General features: G+C 32.0%; 1 protein-coding gene across 9 annotated transcripts in view; it reads right to left on the bottom strand.

The window, feature by feature from the left end:
- The window catches only part of LOC145287869 (glutamate receptor ionotropic, NMDA 1-like), a 540,534-nt gene that overhangs the window by 163,426 nt on the left and 357,791 nt on the right, over positions 1-19,317 (bottom strand). For all 9 annotated transcript variants that reach the window (XM_080135767.1, XM_080135762.1, XM_080135766.1 and 6 more), the window contains 2 exons: positions 3,897-3,997; positions 2,655-2,767 (listed from right to left, as the gene is read on the bottom strand). In XM_080135767.1, coding sequence (XP_079991893.1) covers positions 2,655-2,767; positions 3,897-3,997 — 214 coding nt within the window. The remainder of the gene's footprint in view (positions 1-2,654; positions 2,768-3,896; positions 3,998-19,317) is intronic.

Genomic DNA, 19,317 nt, shown 5'->3' with positions numbered 1-19,317 from the left:
ATAGTATACATTTCTTTATTTATACAAACATTATGTGGTCGAGGTGAGATTTATATATATTTATACAAACATTATGTGGTCGAGGTGTAATTTATATATATTTATACAAACATTATGTGGTCGAGGTGAGATTTATATATATTTATACAAACATTATGTGGTCGAGGTGTAATTTATATATATTTATACAAACATTATGTGGTCGAGGTGAGATTTATATATATTTATACAAACATTATGTGGTCGAGGTGAGATTTATATATATTTATACAAACATTATGTGGTCGAGGTGAGATTTATATATATTTATACAAACATTATGTGGTCGAGGTGAGATTTATATATATTTATACAAACATTATGTGGTCGAGGTGAGATTTATATATATTTATACAAACATTATGTGGTCGAGGTGAGATTTATATATATTTATACAAACATTATGTGGTCGAGGTGAGATTTATATATATTTATACAAACATTATGTGGTCGAGGTGAGATTTATATATATTTATACAAACATTATGTGGTCGAGGTGAGATTTATATATATTTATACAAACATTATGTGGTCGAGGTGAGATTTATATATATTTATACAAACATTATGTGGTCGAGGTGAGATTTATATATATTTATACAAACATTATGTGGTCGAGGTGAGATTTATATATATTTATACAAACATTATGTGGTCGAGGTGAGATTTATATATATTTATACAAACATTATGTGGTCGAGGTGAGATTTATATATATTTATACAAACATTATGTGGTCGAGGTGAGATTTATATATATTTATACAAACATTATGTGGTCGAGGTGAGATTTATATATATATTTATACAAACATTATGTGGTCGAGGTGAGAAGTAGGTGAACGATCAACGTAAGAGAAAAAACTGAAAACAAATGACTGAAATGTTAGTCCAAATGTGGAAGTCTTAAAGGCAGGCTTAGATCAGATGACCGCAGAGGAAGATTAAAGCGAAAAACAGGAAACTTTTTGTTGTATAACCATATTGAAAGAATGGGTTAGATGTGGATCAGTTAAGCTAGTAGGAAAACATGCTATGAAATGATAAGAATAGACTTGAGAGGAATCATGATGAATAAAGACATAGCCAGCCAGAGATAGATTAGCTCGGATATCAATTTTTAAAAAGCTGTCCAACGCATGCCATGTAAAATGGACGTTAAACCCACTATGATAATGATGATTCCTTCTTGTGTCGGTGAAACACATGTTAGACACGGTTTTTTCTTTTTATTAACGTAGTTTAACATTTTTGTTTCTAAATAAATTCATTTATTTAGAAGTAACTTCTAAATTCCTTCACTAAAAAAAAAAAATTCATTTATTTAGAAGTAACTTCTAAATAAATGAATTTATTTAGAAGTAACTTCTAAATATTATTAAATACTTATTTAATAAGTAACATTTTTGTTTCTAAATAAACTTAGCTATATTGAAACGGTTATCTCCCAAGCACATACTTATGTCATGCTGAAATTAGTAAACATTCCAAAAATTACGAAAAATCGTAGTTCTAACGGACTTACTCTATTTTTATACCCCCATCCCCCTAACAAAAAACAGGTATTAGTGGTCCACCGTTTTCTATTTTAAAATTACGGGTTTGTCAAAATCATAAATTGCAGTTATCTGCCCTGACTTTTTAGAATTCTTCGTCATTAACGAATACGATAAGACTCTATATCATAAATTTAATTCTTACTTATAATTATTTTTCTACTTGATCATTTTTTGTAATATTTACTAATTTCGACATATGTAAGTATGTAATCGTGTTTCTACTTAAAATGATTTTTTGGTTTGTATTACTGTACACATAGATTCGAAAAAGTTGTCAAAAAACAAATATATAACAAATAAATGTTATCAAAGGCAAGATAAGTTACTTTTCTACCAAACTGGATATATTTTTCGTGTTTTTATTCAATGTAACATATTTATTCAGCTTGAAAAGCATAGTGTTTACCGATGTATTGGAACATTCAAGATGGCGTCTGATTCTTTCTTTAACACGGTTAGTTTGGGAAAAGGTGTTATAAATAAAAAACCGAATAAGATACTGTTAAAAACTCGCTCAATATATGTTACCGTGACATAGGTTGACATATATTGGGCGGGTTTTTAATAGTATTTTGTATAGTTTATTATTTATAACACCTTTTCCCAAACTTACGGTGTTAAAGAGTGTGTGAGACGCCATCTTGAATTTTCGATTACATCGGTAAACACTGTATGTTTTTCGGGCTGAATAAATATGTTACATTGAATAAAAACACAAAAAATATATCCAGTTTGGCAGAAAAGTAACTTATCTTGCCTTTGATAACATTTATTTGATATATATTTGTTTTGTTGATAACTTTTTCGAATCTATGTGCACAGTAATACAAACCCGATTTTTTTTTACATCTAATTATACTGCGCAAGCACATTATTTTTTTTTTTAAATAATGGTTAACCACCAACACTTTTTAAATTCTTGAAATTATTGTTTTCATTTTGATTGTTATATACGCAACGTTTCGGCTGATATAACATCTGACATTCTTCAGGTGCATCTTTTTATTGACAGAAACTGAGAGAGTAGTTTTTTTAAATTTTTTTTTGCTAAACTTACCTATTGGTGTATTTGAGGCTTGCAAAGCTTGTTCGGTGGCAATCCACGCATAACCTTTCGAAGTCAATTCCAAATCTGTGGCATCAGCAAATAAACGTTCTGAATCTTCTTTGCTGAGGGAAGAAACAATAAATATAAACATCATGGAGTCCGATACATTTTTTTTTTTTCATTTTTTTGTATTTAAATTTTTTTTTTAATTTTTTTATTATTTAAAAATAAAGGTTCTTACAGGCAAGCAATGCCAGGCGGCTTGCTAATTTACTTTCAATTTGAAATTATAAATGTCTGCCAATCAATACTATTAAAAAAAAAATTCTTTTTTTTTCCATAAATTTTTGAAAAGTGTGTGTGAGAGGTGATAACGTACGTACGTACGAACATAAAATGGTATAGCATATTATTATATAAACTAGTGTACATCCTCTTTCAAAAATGGCAAAAAAAAAAAAGATTTGCTTTGCACTTTCTATTTATCTAGATATATCACTGTTATATCAAATCATAGAATTACGTTAGTAGTTACATTTTTCATATATAAATTAGTATTATCATTTCTGATGACCTAAAGAGAAAGGAAAAACACCATTGTTGATTTTTTTTTTTTTTTCGAGAAGTGATTGCCTGACTTGCTATTTTCTTTCTTTCTTTTCCTTACTATTTTAAATGGCTTTGCTCAGAAGGGAGGACTAGAAAAAAGCACGTTTTACTTGCTAACTTTTGTGTGACGAGATGGAATAATATATATTTATAGTATAAATTTCTTTATTTATATAAACATTATGTGCTACATAACTGAAGCTGGATTTCAAAAGCGATCGCAGCTGAAACAGGCATGCACATATGCAGCCAATAATGTTTGTATAAATAAATAGAAATTTATATTATAATACAGCGCTACCTGTAATTGGGCACTATTTTATAAACACTAGAGTTTCATTGGATTAAGCAACTGAGAACTGCTTGCAAATTTGATATTCCCATGAAACTTCCTCCCTGTAAGGAAGTCTGTTCAACATGCCTAGAGTGAGTGCCGCTTTGATTTGGTAACATCTAGGAAGAAACAATACAATCACTATTTATGTATATACAAATAAATACACATTTCCTATGGTGGTTGCATATCAGACTAGGAGGACTTGTACGAATTTCGAAGATATTGATTCAAGTGTGAAAATATGCTTGGAGTGTGGACGACTGGTGAGAATTAGAGTCTATTCAACTAATTCAGTCAATACTTACGAAGCATACAATAAAATGACCCGAGACTGTAAACCTTTCAAAGTATGCAAAATATCTGTGTAATTTTCAACACCTGGGAATATTCTGATTGTTCTCTCAATCTGAAGAATAAAAGAAAGACAATAAACGATCAATACATACAATGTTTTTAGAACAAAAAAATCGATATATATATATATATATATATATATATATATATATATATATATATAAAGTAAAATAAAATACAAAACGATGGCTGAGGTTATGCGAATGAGAAGGAAGACCTAAAATTAATAAACGGTTATCAACGTTTCGTCCCTGTTTCAGGGGACATCATCAGGATTTGGTTGGAAAAATGCGGAGGAAACAGGCTACAGACCATATGCGAGTGAAGAAGGAAAAAACTTTGGGTTCCTTCCTACCCTGGAAAGAATTTATAAATATGCGTGTAGGAAGGTTACATAGGAATTATACATAGAATAATCCAACCTTCCTACACACATATTTATAAATTCTTTCCAGGGTAGGAGGGAACCCAAAGTTTTTTTTCTTTCATAACATAATTGTATTATATATATATATAATACAATTATGTTATCTTTAACAAATCAAAACTTATCAAGAAAAGGCTCAACACTGTTAGGAGGAGCAACTATCTTTTCCTTTTTCTTTTATTATTTGCTCTTCTTTAATGGCCTCCTTTATTTCATAGCGACCTCCATTTTCTTGTTACTGTTACTTACCTATATTCTACCCTTCCGCTTTTTATTCTCCTATTCTCTCCTCCTTTTTATTTTTTATATTTTTAATATTGCTCATTTTTTCTAAGGTATTTTATACTTGCTTTTATTTATTATCTTTATCATTTAATTCCTTCATTCCTCTATCTCACAGAAGAGATGTTGCGAGTTTGTCTCTGATGTATCGTTATTTTCATGGAAGGTGTTCAACTGAGCTTCAATCTATAGTCCCCCCTCACCAAACTTTCACAAGAAACACTCGTCTAGCTGTACACGCTGTCAATAATTCCCCCCACTCTTTATCTGTGCCTAAACATAAACGTAGATTCCATGAACAAAGCTTCTTTCTTAGAACTGAACGCCTGTGGAATTGTCTTCCGTTTTCCTGCTTTCCGGCTGACTACAATATGGTTGTGTTCAAGTCTAACGTAAATAAGTTCTTGATGAGCCGTTCTATATAAGTTATCAAATTTACCAAATTTTCATTACTAATGATTACTATATTGTCCAATGTCTACTGTACACTCTTTAACCCTTATCCTTGAGTGGCCTCTTGGCCTTGATAAGTGGTGATGCCTATGTAAAAAAAAAAAAAAAAAAAAAAAATTCTCATTTCTAATCTAAATGTCATTAAGCCAGTTTTTATCTATATTTACATTATGTATGATTCTGGCCCTTCTCTTCTGTAGAGAAACATTTAGCTTCGAAATGCCATGGTCTAAAGAAGTTTCTTTTTCTCTTTCACTTTTCCTTATTGTTCTGATGATATAATTATGTTATATATAATTTTTATTCCTCATCTTTTACACCCTATTGTTAGTTAGTATTGTTGATTCACTACCCGCTCAGCAGCAGAATAGCGTAGTGGTGAGAAGCCTTGACTGCCGTTTGGGTGGTCGGGTTTAAATCTTGGCGTGAGGTAGTTGCCTGTCTAGCGGCACTGATGAGCTGTGAAACAGTATTGTATGTGGATGATATATATATATATATATAAAATTCATCGTTATTATTTCTACTCTATTAATAATAATAATAATAATTATGCAGACCACTGGTACAGTACTAGAAAACGAAAATCTCAAAATCCTCAGGGACATGCAAATACAGATAAACTCTACAGCTAACGACAATGATAAAAACAGTTAAAATCCTAAAGAAACTCTTAAAACGTGGGAACCAACTCATGTAAACTATAGCAAAAATAAACAACCCAAGAGAACTGAAGCTGCAAGACATCTCATCATATATATATATATATATATATATATATATATATAATAATATAACTAAAAATGAATAAAAGATAAAATAAATAAATAAAACATCACTGATACCATGCAAAATAGCTGGGAAGGGTCGAGGAGGATGAAAACACCGGGAAGAGGGAGCATTAATCAGACTTCCATTGAAATAGTACTAAGAGTACTGAGGCCTAAGTAGGTGTATTGCCACCCAAATCTCAGTGAAAACCGATTATCGCTGCCAGTGAGAAATCAATGGCAAGCGGCTGTTGCGATAATACAAAGTTATTTGTAAAGGTTATCGAAAGATGTAGAGCATACTGGACATTTTGGGAGGCTTGTTGTCACTCAGACTTCAAGAAACATTATCAGTAATTTCTGATGATGATCTGTGCGAGAACTCCTAGTGAGTAGCAATAATTTGTTACTAATCAAAATTTGAAAGACGAAACTATACCATCGCTTCTATTAATTGGACTATTTTACTATCTTTCAATGCTCAATTCAAGAGGTGGTGGTAGTGAAGCATCTGTTCTGTTGGCATGAGATCATCCTCCCAAGCATTACTGCTTTCTTTGGGGAAGAAGCAGTGTAGTACATGTTCGTTCATTATGATACTATCCTCTTAGGCATTACCTTCTCCTATTTTTAGTGTGTGTGTGTGTGTGTGTATAGGGAGAGTAGTGTAGAAGATGTTCTATGATCATTATACCATTCTCCCAAGGATTACGTTCTTCATTTTTTTTTGATAATAAATTAGTTAGCATAATTTAATAAAATAAAAATGGATATGCTTGTATGGTGAATCTAAATCAAGATTGAAAACATTTGGCGCATGAGGCAGAAAAATGATACCCCCCCCCTCCCACCACAACCATTGAGATAATGCTCAATTCAGTTTACTATTTTTATTACTAATGGAGATTTGGTACCTGTCTGTCTGGGCGAATCTGTACTATCACCTTTAATAATTGTACGATCTTTTAATGCTCAATTTTGTATGCTATTTCAGACTAAGGTACTATGTTTTTCCATGTTTAGTTTAGAGATGAGCTTAGTGTAGTATCTGTTCTGTTGTTATGAGACCATTTTCCCAGGCATTACCACCATATTTGGGGAAAGGACGGGCAGTATAGTACTTATTCTGTCGTCATGATACCATTCTCTTAAGAATTACTTTCTCTTTTGTGTGTGTGTGTGTGTGTGTGTGTGTAGGGAGTTGGGGGTAGTGTAGTATTTATTTTGTGATTATCATACCATACTTCCACGGATTGCCCTCTCCGTTTTTTCTTAGGGGATTGTGTATGGGTAGTATCTATTCTTTTGTTAAGATACTGTCCTTTCAGACATTTCCGCCTCCTATCTATTGGGAGGGAGAGGTAGTGTAGGTTCTGTTACAATGAAACCATCCTCCCAGGCATCATCTTTTTTATATTTTGAAGAGGAGGTAACGTACGTCAACAGTAATAATAATAATAATGAAATCATTGTGCACAGTGTCTAAGTGAACTCTTCAAAAAATGTCAAAGAAGTTAGCAGTGTATGAGCCATGGTATAAGTGTATTGAGGGTGAGACATCATTTGGTGGTTTGTGGGAGAGAGTACGATTTTGAATGAGCGTGCTAGTTTAAATGTCAATCTTTACAAAATAAATATGTGTTCGTGTTACTCATTAGGGTGCCGAGAAGATATACCGTATATTTCGGCGTATAAGGCGACCGTCAGATAAGACGAGGTACAAAACTGGAGCAAATTTTAATAAATTATCATATATCTATTGTATAAGACGACTGCTAAATCATAAAACCATGTTTGTTTAAGCCTTGGCTAGAGGTTGAAACACCCGGTATCTTATGAAATATTGTTTTTTTAAAGATGAGTTTTTAACTTTAAGGATCGTCTTATATGCCGAAATATACGGTAATCCAAAATTCACAATGATTGGGTCTTAAAAAAAAAAACAACAAAAAACAAAACAAAAAAAAAAACAACAAAAAAACATATGTATATATTTCATGATTCTTTGGGGGGGGGGGTATAGAATTCACATATTGCAATCATGAAGTCAGCTGACTCCCTCCTTTATTTTTCTTTCCTCTTCTTTGAATCTTTTTCTTTATTTTAAAACATATTTTACTTTTAATCATGAATTATAAAAATCTTCCCTCCATGATTGCAATATGTGTTTATATATATATATATATATATATATATATGAAAGTGAAATTGCCTATGTGCGTTTGTGCATTTCCCTACCAAAGTACTCTGTCAATTTTCAGTCGACAGACTCAAGATTTGACGTAAGGGGTATTGAGATATGGAAAATCTTTTTAATTGGTTTTCAGCCAGAAATTTGGCTGTCAAGGGATCAAAGTTCAACGATTTGATTTGTTGTTTTTGTTTTCGACTTTGCAGAACATGATTGAGTTTTGCAAATCGAAAAGAAAAAACGAAACAAACTATAACATTTTGGCCATGAAGTCAGTATCTTCAGACAGTTTGATCTGTAAGCACCAGAGATGATTCAAAGAATTGGTTCATATTCATAAAATCATTTAAATAACATCGAAAATGCTGAATTACTTTTTCCAAATGCAAGCATGGCTTAGTTTGATGCCATTGATAATTATCAGACCCCCCCCCCCCAATCTTTTAGTGATCCCAAAATAAAAGACTGCGAGAACGAGAGATTTGCTATATCAAAGAGAAGAAGTGTCCTACTATGGCCGCTGGGCATTTCTATCGCATGACACAGATACCAAATGAGTAAGATTTCCAAAAGACTGACCATTTTCAAAAGTGTCAGATCAAACAGATGGTGGCTGAAGGAAACATTTTTCAGATCAAAGACAGCAGATGCATCCTCTATATACTATACTAATGCTGGAACCGAACTGGTTCTTAAACTGGCCTGGTCATCCATCATCTACCATGTCTGCCTATAGTTAATTGCGTACGTGGCTTTGTTTTATTTTCATTTACTTTTAATTCGTCCCAAACAAGGCATATTTCCGCTAAGATATAAAAGGCTACTGTGATTAGTGCCAGATTTATAGGGTGCAACCTAATGTTAGATAATAACATGGTTAAAAGTTAAATTAGTTATTATCGATCTATATGTCTACCTATCTATCTATGCATTTATCCAGTGATATTGTTAAAATAGTTTAGATTAGGAGTAATTTATTGTTTAGAGTTTAGAATTTCTTTATTCAGGAGTTCTTCTGTCTTCACTGCTAGGCTCTGTGATAAACATGCAACGACCAACACCATAACCGATTGAGGCACCTGTTTTTTCTTCTTTTGTGAAACCTAAGAACAACACTTTATATTTTTAAAATATAAATTTATTTCAGTTGTCTCAGTGGTCTTCACAAGGAGTCTGCATTGCGCCTGTTCCTTCCAGCCCCGTTTCCCGGCTTTGAAGCACGTCTGCTCACTTTCGTAACCAAATTCTCCAATCTAATCTTCTGACCTCTTAACCTGTCAGTTCCGTTACGTCATCATCAAAAGCACATGTCTCTTAACGTGTAACCTCTGTCACATACGGAACTGTTGAAGGTCATTTATTTTTAACTTAGCTAAATCCTGTAAACATCTTCAGTTAAAACCCATTTGTTACATTCCAGACCAATTCTATTCTCTAAACAATAAATAATTTCAAATATAAACTATTTTAACAATATCACTGGATAGATAGATAGATAGATATATAGACAGATCGATCGATAACAACTAATTTAACTTTTAACAATGTTACTAAGTGGGAAGTTGAGTAGCAAGATTTTTTAGAATAGAATTAATTTAAATTTAAAGTTTGTATATCTAATGGTCTCAAAGGAATTAGTGGATACATATACGCCTTTGTAATAACATGAATATAAAAATAATTAAGTAAATAAGAAAAAATAAAATTATTTAGGAGTTTTCATTTAATTAGAATCGAATCCACATTTCTGCAGTCTTTCTTTTGATTTTGTGTTTGCAGCGTTATTGAGAAAATAATTTGTGTTAATTTTTTATTTTTTTTTATGGAAATCACTCCAGACAAGGCATGAAGCTAAAGGAGCTAAAAAAATATAATACCAGCTAAAAGGAGCTAAAAAATATAATACCAGTTCAAGGTAAAAAAAACAAACAAACTTGCCAATGATAAGTGTTATATGGAATAGATTCTGACTTAGAAAGCAGCAATTTTATCCTCTTTGTCAGAAACATCACTCCTGGAATGTAAGGACTAAAGAAAATAATAAGGGAAGAGAGAGTTATGCGGATACTGAAAGTAAAACCAATAATCCACTTTTTGCCGAAATAGATATTATTATTATGCCGTGTAAATAAGAACTACACATTTAACAGAAGAATGTTGTCAAAGAAAAAAAAAAAAGAAAAAGATATGCCTGTAGTTGTGAGAAAATTCAAATCTTGCTGTTTTTCCCCCCTTCAAATGTAATTTCAATAAAAAGAGCATGTCTTGGAACCCCATCGTTTTCGCTTTCACAATCACCACCAATGCAAAAAAATGCAGTAAACAAGATGTTGCTTCATCACCTGATTTTAATCCCTCTCGCCCCCCTAAGCACTCTTCTTTTCTTTCTTTTTTTGCTCCTATCGCATTTTTGTCCCCCATCCACCCCAACCGCAAAGCCAAAGAACTCCATTAACTGTCATGCAATTGACTGTAGAAATAAAAGAACGCAGTTGCTTAAGTTCCTGCCAAAGGATCTGAAAATAATCGAAATTTACCAAAATTCGTGAGAATCGGCATAATTTTGTTCTTTTATTTTTGTTCAACTATCTCAGTCATATCAAACGTTACACATGTTCAGTGGGAGGTGGAGAAAGGATCAACATTTCTTTCTGAATTCATTAAATTAAAAAAAAATGTTTCACACCTAAACACTTCAAACCAATAAAAAAACATACTGCTATAGTGAGAACTGTGTGGCATAGCGTTTATTATCATCTTGGGATTAGAAAACTTAATTTTTGAGAGGTTAAGCTACCATTAGAGGATTTGAAAAGAATCAAAATTTGATTCAATTGTGATAATCAGAATAATTCTGTGTAGTTTAACTATGCTTTAAATCACATTTAAGTCAGCGTACTTATTATTTTCTTTTTCTTTTATGACTGTCTGTTTACGTGTGTCTGGGGGCGGTGATCGGTAATAAATGCTTTCCCTCCATTCGACAGAAGGAGCAAGGTAAGCTAGCGTAAAACAGATGTGGAACTCTATTCCGTTTGCCTGTTTCCCACCTGACTACAACCTGGATGTCTTCAAGTCCAACATAAACAAATTCCTGATGAACTGCCCCCTTAAGTAAGACACTTTATCAAATCTCCAATACTAACGTTCTGCACATGCAATAACCCTTATCCCCGAGTGACTTCCGGGCCTTGATAAGTGGTGACCACCTTGTAAAAAAAAAAAAAGATGTTAGCTTTATCGTAGACTTTGTCTTAAATTTTTTTATTCAAGAAAATTTTTTTTTTTATGCAATCAAGGTAGATCAAAACCGCAAATTTGATAAATTCAGAAATAAATCTGATTGGCTTTTTTTTTTTGGGGGGGGGGTATCCTTTTTAGAGTTTTCGTTTGGGGGAAGTTTTTTTGAGGAGACGCTTTTAAAGGTAACACTTAAGAAAAACTGTTTCAAACTTGAGAGAGAGAGAAATGTTATATGATAAATGCAAGCGAAATAATGAATTCAAAAGCATAAGTTCACAAAAAAGATATTTTATATATGTTTAAAATCGAAGTTTACACAGATAGGAAAACAAGATTTTTATTCACATTTTCACTTCGCTAGGCTGATCATGTAACCTGCATAGCAGACTCCAGAATATCCAAGAAGCTTCTGCTTAGTGATTTCCAGTATGAAAAGTATTGTTATAGCGGTCAGAGAAAATGGTTTAAAGACACTCTGAAGGCCTTCAATGTTAACCCATCATCATGAGAGCAGACAACTTCATATATGACCAAGTGACAGTGCCCACCAACATGAAAGTGGCAGGAAAGCTGATACAGAGAAGCGAAAGCAGGGCAGAAAGAACAATGCTTTGAAACCCCTGGTACCATTCCGTCCTCATTGCAACAAAACTTTCCAAACGTGGATTGGGGTTATCAGCCATCTCCACACCCACCGACGATAACCCATCCCTTCTCCTGGATGATCAGATTGTTTTCGTCCTCTCTCTCTCTCTCTCTCACACACACACACTCACACACACTTTTGGACAAGGAATTAAGCCATCTAAAATAGCCCAAAATGCTTCAGTCAATTTTAGTCAGTACTTATTCCCGTCGTAACCTCATATAAAAAAAAGTGCATCATGGACTCCTGTCTACTACTATCACATTCTTTATTTTTTTTAATGGTTGGAAAAGATATTCTATTATTTAAAGAGGATTGCTAATCATTAAAACCACTTAATTTTTTTTTTTTTTTTTTACTAGAAAAATTCTGTAACCACTTTAATGCTAAAAAGTAAACATTTTCAGGCAGTTCTATTAGTCATGGTTAGCCCCATAATATGCTTAGAATTCATTAATGAAGCCCCTGTCACCATTCCATCATGGCTGCAGCAAAACTTTAAAGAGGTCGATTGGTCTTATCAGCCATCCCCTCTTCAGCTTGGTCAGATAGTCTTCATTCTGACGGAAGAAGAAAAAAAAAAAAAAAAAAAAAAAAAAAACACAAACACAAACACACACACACACACACACACACACACACACACACACACACACACACAGAGAGAGAGAGAGAGGAATTGAGCCATTTAAACAAGCCCCAGAACGATTCAGTGAATTTTAGTCAGCACTTATTTTCTGATCTCATAAAAAAAAAATAACAAGTCTTTATAAAAAAATTAAAATGCTACTTATACTACCAAATTAATAAGATTTTTTTCTTTAATGGTTGGAAAAGATATTCTATTGATTTCCAGACTATTTTCCTATCATTAAAACCACATTTAATTTTTTTTTTTTACTGTGAAAATTCTGTAACGACTTTATTTTAGCATTAAACATTTCCAGGCAATTCTACTAGTAATTGTTAGTCTCTAATCCTCTTAGAATTAATTAAAGAGCTTGACTATATAGTAATTTGAATCACATTACACATTCCTATCATTTCTCTTCATGCAACGCATGTCTGCAGTTTCCACTGGCTAGGTTTCATTGTTAAACTTAGGCCTGATAAACTCCCAAAATCGCGCCTATAACTAACTTTATTATATTTATTATAATCGTGAACAGATTTTTTAGTTCATGGAGAAATAACTTTAAAATGAATGAGAGTTTCCGCAATGGGGTACAAGTTTCAATAAATGGCAAAAAAAAAAGGAAGGAAATTAGGCATTAAAATGTATTAATTAGTAAGCTTTTAATGACCCAATTTTAAAGGTATGATTTCCGCGAGTTACTCAAGGCCACAGGATATGGATTCAGCCAAAGAATTTATGTGAAACTTTGTTCTTGTACCATATCTCGTTATTAAAAGAGCTGAGGGCGAGGTGGTGGGGGGGGGGGGTCGGTCCAAGTGAACTAATGATTTCTCTTCGGCTTAGAATAAACCGTTTTATTAATGACATTGTGTTTCTAACATGACGTATCATAGACAGGTTAACAAAGTATTAAAATATTAGCTTTTAAAAACACTCTTTCTCTCTCACTGAATAATGTACTTGAGATAATGATTAAACATTTTGGCTATTTACAGTATTGATAATTAACCACATGGTTTATATTTATTGTTCACAGCATATATTACTCTTATATGTAATTTGTTTTCATGATAGAAACTAAATCCAATAAAAATCAACTTTTTGCCACAAAAATATATTTCTTAGTAAGTAGATAACATTTGCCAAGCAACCATTTATTTATTGAAAATCAGAATTTTAACTCATTTACATGTGACGCTTGGCACTAATATATAAGCGGACCTTTGCGAATGAGTATGGAATGAATATCAGAAACTCGAACGCTATACAACTGTCATTCCAACACTTTATACAGTGAATAGATTGTTACAGAATACAAACTGTCGAAGTAAAATTGTAAACAAGTTCGAACCTTGAAAAGAATTTTCTTTTTGTTTGTACTGCATGCATTTAAAATTTTATCAGGCAAAATTTTCTATCTAATCTGATACGCAAATTATACATTCTTTTTGCATTGGGATGTCTTACGAAAGAAATCCAGATTCTGATTCAATTTCAACTTGGCCTCGACTTTATCCATTTTTAGAAGATAAGCTCCATACTATGGTCCACATTTCATTCTATGTTGGGAAGGAGAAATAGTGTAATTTACCATATGTAACATCTCGGATTACGGAATTGACACAGTTTGATCTATTGTATTGAATTATACTCGAATAGTGTTGAGAAATTATGAAAACACAATTCCTCTTAAATATAATCTCCACACACACACACACATATATATATATATATATATATATATATATATATATATATATATATATATATATATATATATATAATAAAATGACTGCAGAAATTCCCCTCTTGAAGTATCATAGGTTTGCAACAGCAGATGCCATATACAAATTAAATTCTAGGCCACTATTTTATGTAGCTTTCGACCACGATTTTAGACACATTCAGTCGCGATAATAAAATACTACGTTGCATCCTAGGAGCAACACAATCACAATCGAACATCTTTAGAGGAAGGGGTACCTATTTTTCCCTCTAAATATTTAGTCCTACCACCACAACTAGTCAACACCGGAAGGAAGTCTACACGTTCCACAGGTTGCATGCTTACACTGTTCATAACTGGCTCATACATACTATTATCTTTCCCGTATTAGAATAAAAAATAATAAAATCTCCCTCGGAAAGTCTGCTGCCTCTGATTGGTTGCCTACTAATTCTCTTATTCTGGAATTAGATCATTATAAACGAACACCTCAGAAACTTTATAATATGGCATCGCTCTCTACAAGACCACAAATACAAACATAATATCGCTCAAAAACAGAAAATTAAATACTAGTAACCTTAAAATGATCCTAATGTTTCATAAATATTGGCAGCTTTTTTTTTTATAATATCTCATTATGCTAGCATACATGCATAAGTAAAAAAAAATATACATAATGTGTTTAAACACTCGATAATCACACAAACACGTATCTCTAGATACTTTTTTCTTTTTTGTGGTCGTCACCGTCAAGATGTAAACAACATACGGGGATAGTGTGTTGCAACTATGGCATACTTACATCTAACAAATTATTAACAGACGCTGTAAAGCTTAAATTTAACTGCAACATACTTTTAGAAGATTATTGCGCTAAAATACTTGCATGGTGGATTCTGAGAATACATTTTAACATAAAAAATACTTCTCTACAGTAAGCAATAGTGCTACCCCCCAAAAAAAACCTATATAACTTATTTATTTTTAACAATTCAGCATCTTAACATACGTACATAAATAATATGTGTATATATATATATATATATATATATATATATATATATATATATATATATATATATATATGTATATATATAATAAATTCCACAGCCAAACACGTCGCAGCCACAAAAGTCATGACAGTCAACGAACCGGAAGTCCAAGACTCGAGTTTCGCCCTCATTTGGGCTCATCAGTTAGACACATCCGAACTCAGGATTCGAAACCTGAGCCTCTTGCATTATATACAATCTCTCACATTCTGATTATCCTATATATATATATATATATATATATATATATATATATATATATATATATATGTCTTTTAACAGCCGATAATTGCACAAACACATATCTTCTAAATCTTTCGTTCTTTCTTTTTTTGTGGTTCTCACCGTCAAGATGTAAACACTACACGGGGATAGTGTTTTGCATACTTACACCTAACAAATTATTAATAGATGCTGTAAAGTTTATATTTAACTGGAATATTCTTTTTGAAGATTATTACGGCAAAATACTTGCATGATGAATTCTGAGAATACATTCTAACATGAAAAAATACTTCTCTATGGGAGGCAATACTGCTAAAAACAGAAATACAAACATAAAATTCGCCCCAAAACAGAAAATTAAATACCTTACAAAATTCTTTAATAAATGCATCGTTAACATACGTGCATAAGTATATATATATATATATATATATATATATATATATATATATATATACTCTTCTTCAGAATAGTTTTTATTTAACAATCAGCTGTTATGGAAACGTGAGATTGTAAGGTTTACAAAATATTACTGGCAGTAATATTCTATAAGTTATCCCATCTAAACAAGAATTGCTCGATATGCAAGATAGAGCAAATAAATTAAATTGTAATTCAATGATTTCCATGTCTCACTGACTTTAGCAAATAGTGTGCATACCTTATAAATATTTGCTAATATTTTCTCTCCTCTGATGAGATGGTAGACATCGACACCCTATAGGTTAAGGAGATAAACTTTCTAAAGCATTCTTTGTCTTGCTTAGAATAATAAAAATCTTTGATATGAAATTCATTTCAATGAGAGTTTTTTTGAAATTCATGTAATTACAATTTAATATATATATATATATATATATATATAAAGCTGAACGTCTGTGTGTGTGTGTCTGGTCATGAATAGGCTCCTATATGGTTGACTATTATAGAAAACTGATCACATATAATGATAGAAGATGTATCGAGACACAGGAATGGGTATGTTTAATCTGACATAATGATGATTCATTAAAATTGTGGGACCTGTATATGCGCCTGGTCCACAAAGTATGGAAATAAAAAATGTAAAAATAATAATAAAAAAAACGTTTACAAGTGTTTTTTGATATAGATGTACATAATAATACTTTGATAAGTATGTTTTAACTTAAATAGTGATGGTATAATAAAATTGTGGGTCTGCGTTCGCGCCTGGCCTCTATAGAATGGAAATTGGCACAAACTTTAATAAAGACTTTTCATATCTATTTGCGTAAGTATACTTTGATAATTATGTTTCAGTTTGAAGAAATATGGTATAATAAAATTATGGGGTGTTCGTTCGCGCCTGACCTCCATACGGAAATATATCACAAAGTTTAACAAGGTTTTTTTTTTTTAATATAGATCCACAGAATATTGTGATAAGTGTTTCAGTGTGAACAGGTACGGTATAATAAATAAAACAAAGTGGTAGTAGGCAAGCAGGCTCGAACCCGTATTGCGAAAAAGGAAAGGAACGTGAAAAAAAAAAAAAAACGCGACGTCTTTGCTGTTGCATCCATTGCCAAACCGGAAATGACACATGTTTAAATTAAGGCTAGTCAATCGAAAAGAGGGGTCGACTTTCAAAAATATCGGCGAAAAAAGCGACCGCTCCCTGTAGAAAATATTTTTAGCCAATTATTTTGATATTTGTCGTCTGAAGGGTCGAGCTTCAAAACGATATCGATCTTGTGAAAATCCGTTGAAAGTTTTAGGCAGACATACAAACAAATATACATACATTTAAACAGGCAGGTGAGATTTATATTATAAACTGCCATATAGGCAAGTTGCATATCAGAATTAAGCTCCAACTCAGTGGAACAAGCTTGTGCAGCATGCATTTGTGAGACAGTTTGTGATGGAGATTTGAACATGAAAACAATTTCAAGAAGAAGGCTAGCTTGACTTGGCGCATGTCGTAGCTCAGGTTGCATGCAAAGTAGTGATTTGCAAAATCATTTATATAATTGACACGTCTTTGACTTTCTCATCAAACTGCATGGATTAAGATATCATATTTAAATATATCTTACGTCGATACGAGCAGGCCACCCAGCATTGGCCATTCATAAAATAAAGATTTCATATTTGTTATTATAGAGCCAATTCTCTATTAATTATTATATTGCACTCAACATATAGTAGTGATTTCAAATGGAAAAAAAAATTGACTTTGGTCCATCAGTTAGAATCGACATCAAAACATAGAGCTCTCTAGCCTTATCTGTTACCATCTGTACTATAGAAAAACTTCAAAAAAAAACAAAAAAACGTAAGAGGTACAAATGTATATTTGTACATACGTACAAGAACACTTTAAGTCAACTTACACTTGCCAAGTTCTAATTAAAAACCTTTTTTTTTTTACCTTTCAGCAGCTATTTTTGCCAACTAAAGACCAAATCTTATTTGTTTCTCAGGTCCAAATCCCTTATCTATCAAGTTTTAAACCTCTAGACCAAAAAATTGACAAATGAGTATGGTAGAAACCATTCGTCGGACAGACAGATAAGGTCACTTACATAAAACATTGTTATATTCAAATTTAACCGATCTTCTAGATTTCAATATAACCCACTCGGACTTCGGATTTCAGATTCTTTCTTATGGAGTGCAGTTTCACTAATTGTTAATCTATTATTGATTTCTGATTCAAGCCATACTTGTTTTATTTATTTATTTAATTTTTGTTGTTTAAAACTTAGTTTTCTGTTGGTAAATATTAACTGATTTTAAACTATCAGTAAACCTAAATTTTATAGATCCTAATACCGAATTCAGATAAAAATGACACGGTAAAAATGGTACAGGCAAAAATGGAGGTGCAGTGGATGGATATATAGGAAAAAAAAAAAAGGGCAAGTGAAAACTATAGACGAAAATTTCACAATGAATTTATTAAAATCTTGGATGCAATACATAACAGGAATACATTAAGAAGTTTGTCAAATTAAAAAGAAAATATTATCTATTTTTAAAAGTATATGAAAACCTTCAGATAAATCAGAAATAATGAGAGAGAGAGAGAGAGAGAGAGAGAGAGAGAGAGAGAGAAAGTGGTATACAGTAGAACCCCGGGATACGGTAACCCTAGGATACGTTTTATTCAGGTTGCGATGTGGAATACGATGTTTTCCGGTCCCTGGTTACGATATTTTCCCAGCCTGTGTTATCTATAATGTTATTTGATTATATACATCTGTATTATATACTGTACTGTATTTTGTTACTAACTTTTAATGCCATGTTTCTATTGTACATGGATGTATCACGTGGTTCTACTGTACATGGATGACAATAGATACTTCATAATGTTATTAAAAGTATCTCCTTTAAAAACATAAAACGTCTGATTGTAATATATATATATATATATATATATATATATATATATATATATATATATATATATATATATATATTCGATAAATATGGATTGCTTAATGGTTATTGGAGTGCAATGGGAAGTAAAGCTTTGCAAAGCATCAAATACGGGAAGAAAGGATTTTGAACCGTTCACTGTAAATCAGATTAGGAATCACTCATGTGAATAAGATGAAGATGATAGAAAAATGAATAAAGCGAGACCTCTTACCCATCCCACCTCAACCCACATATTTTGCTAGGACATCTAATATCTCTCCGTACGTATGCATATAATAGTGGCACAAGTAGTAGTTCCTTGATATA

The sequence above is a fragment of the Euprymna scolopes genome, chromosome 11 (assembly GCF_053919585.1).
Source record: "Euprymna scolopes isolate OS-2025 chromosome 11, ASM5391958v1, whole genome shotgun sequence".
NCBI classification, from domain to species: domain Eukaryota; kingdom Metazoa; phylum Mollusca; class Cephalopoda; order Sepiida; family Sepiolidae; genus Euprymna; species Euprymna scolopes.
This window is presented reverse-complemented; position numbering and strand designations above follow the sequence as displayed.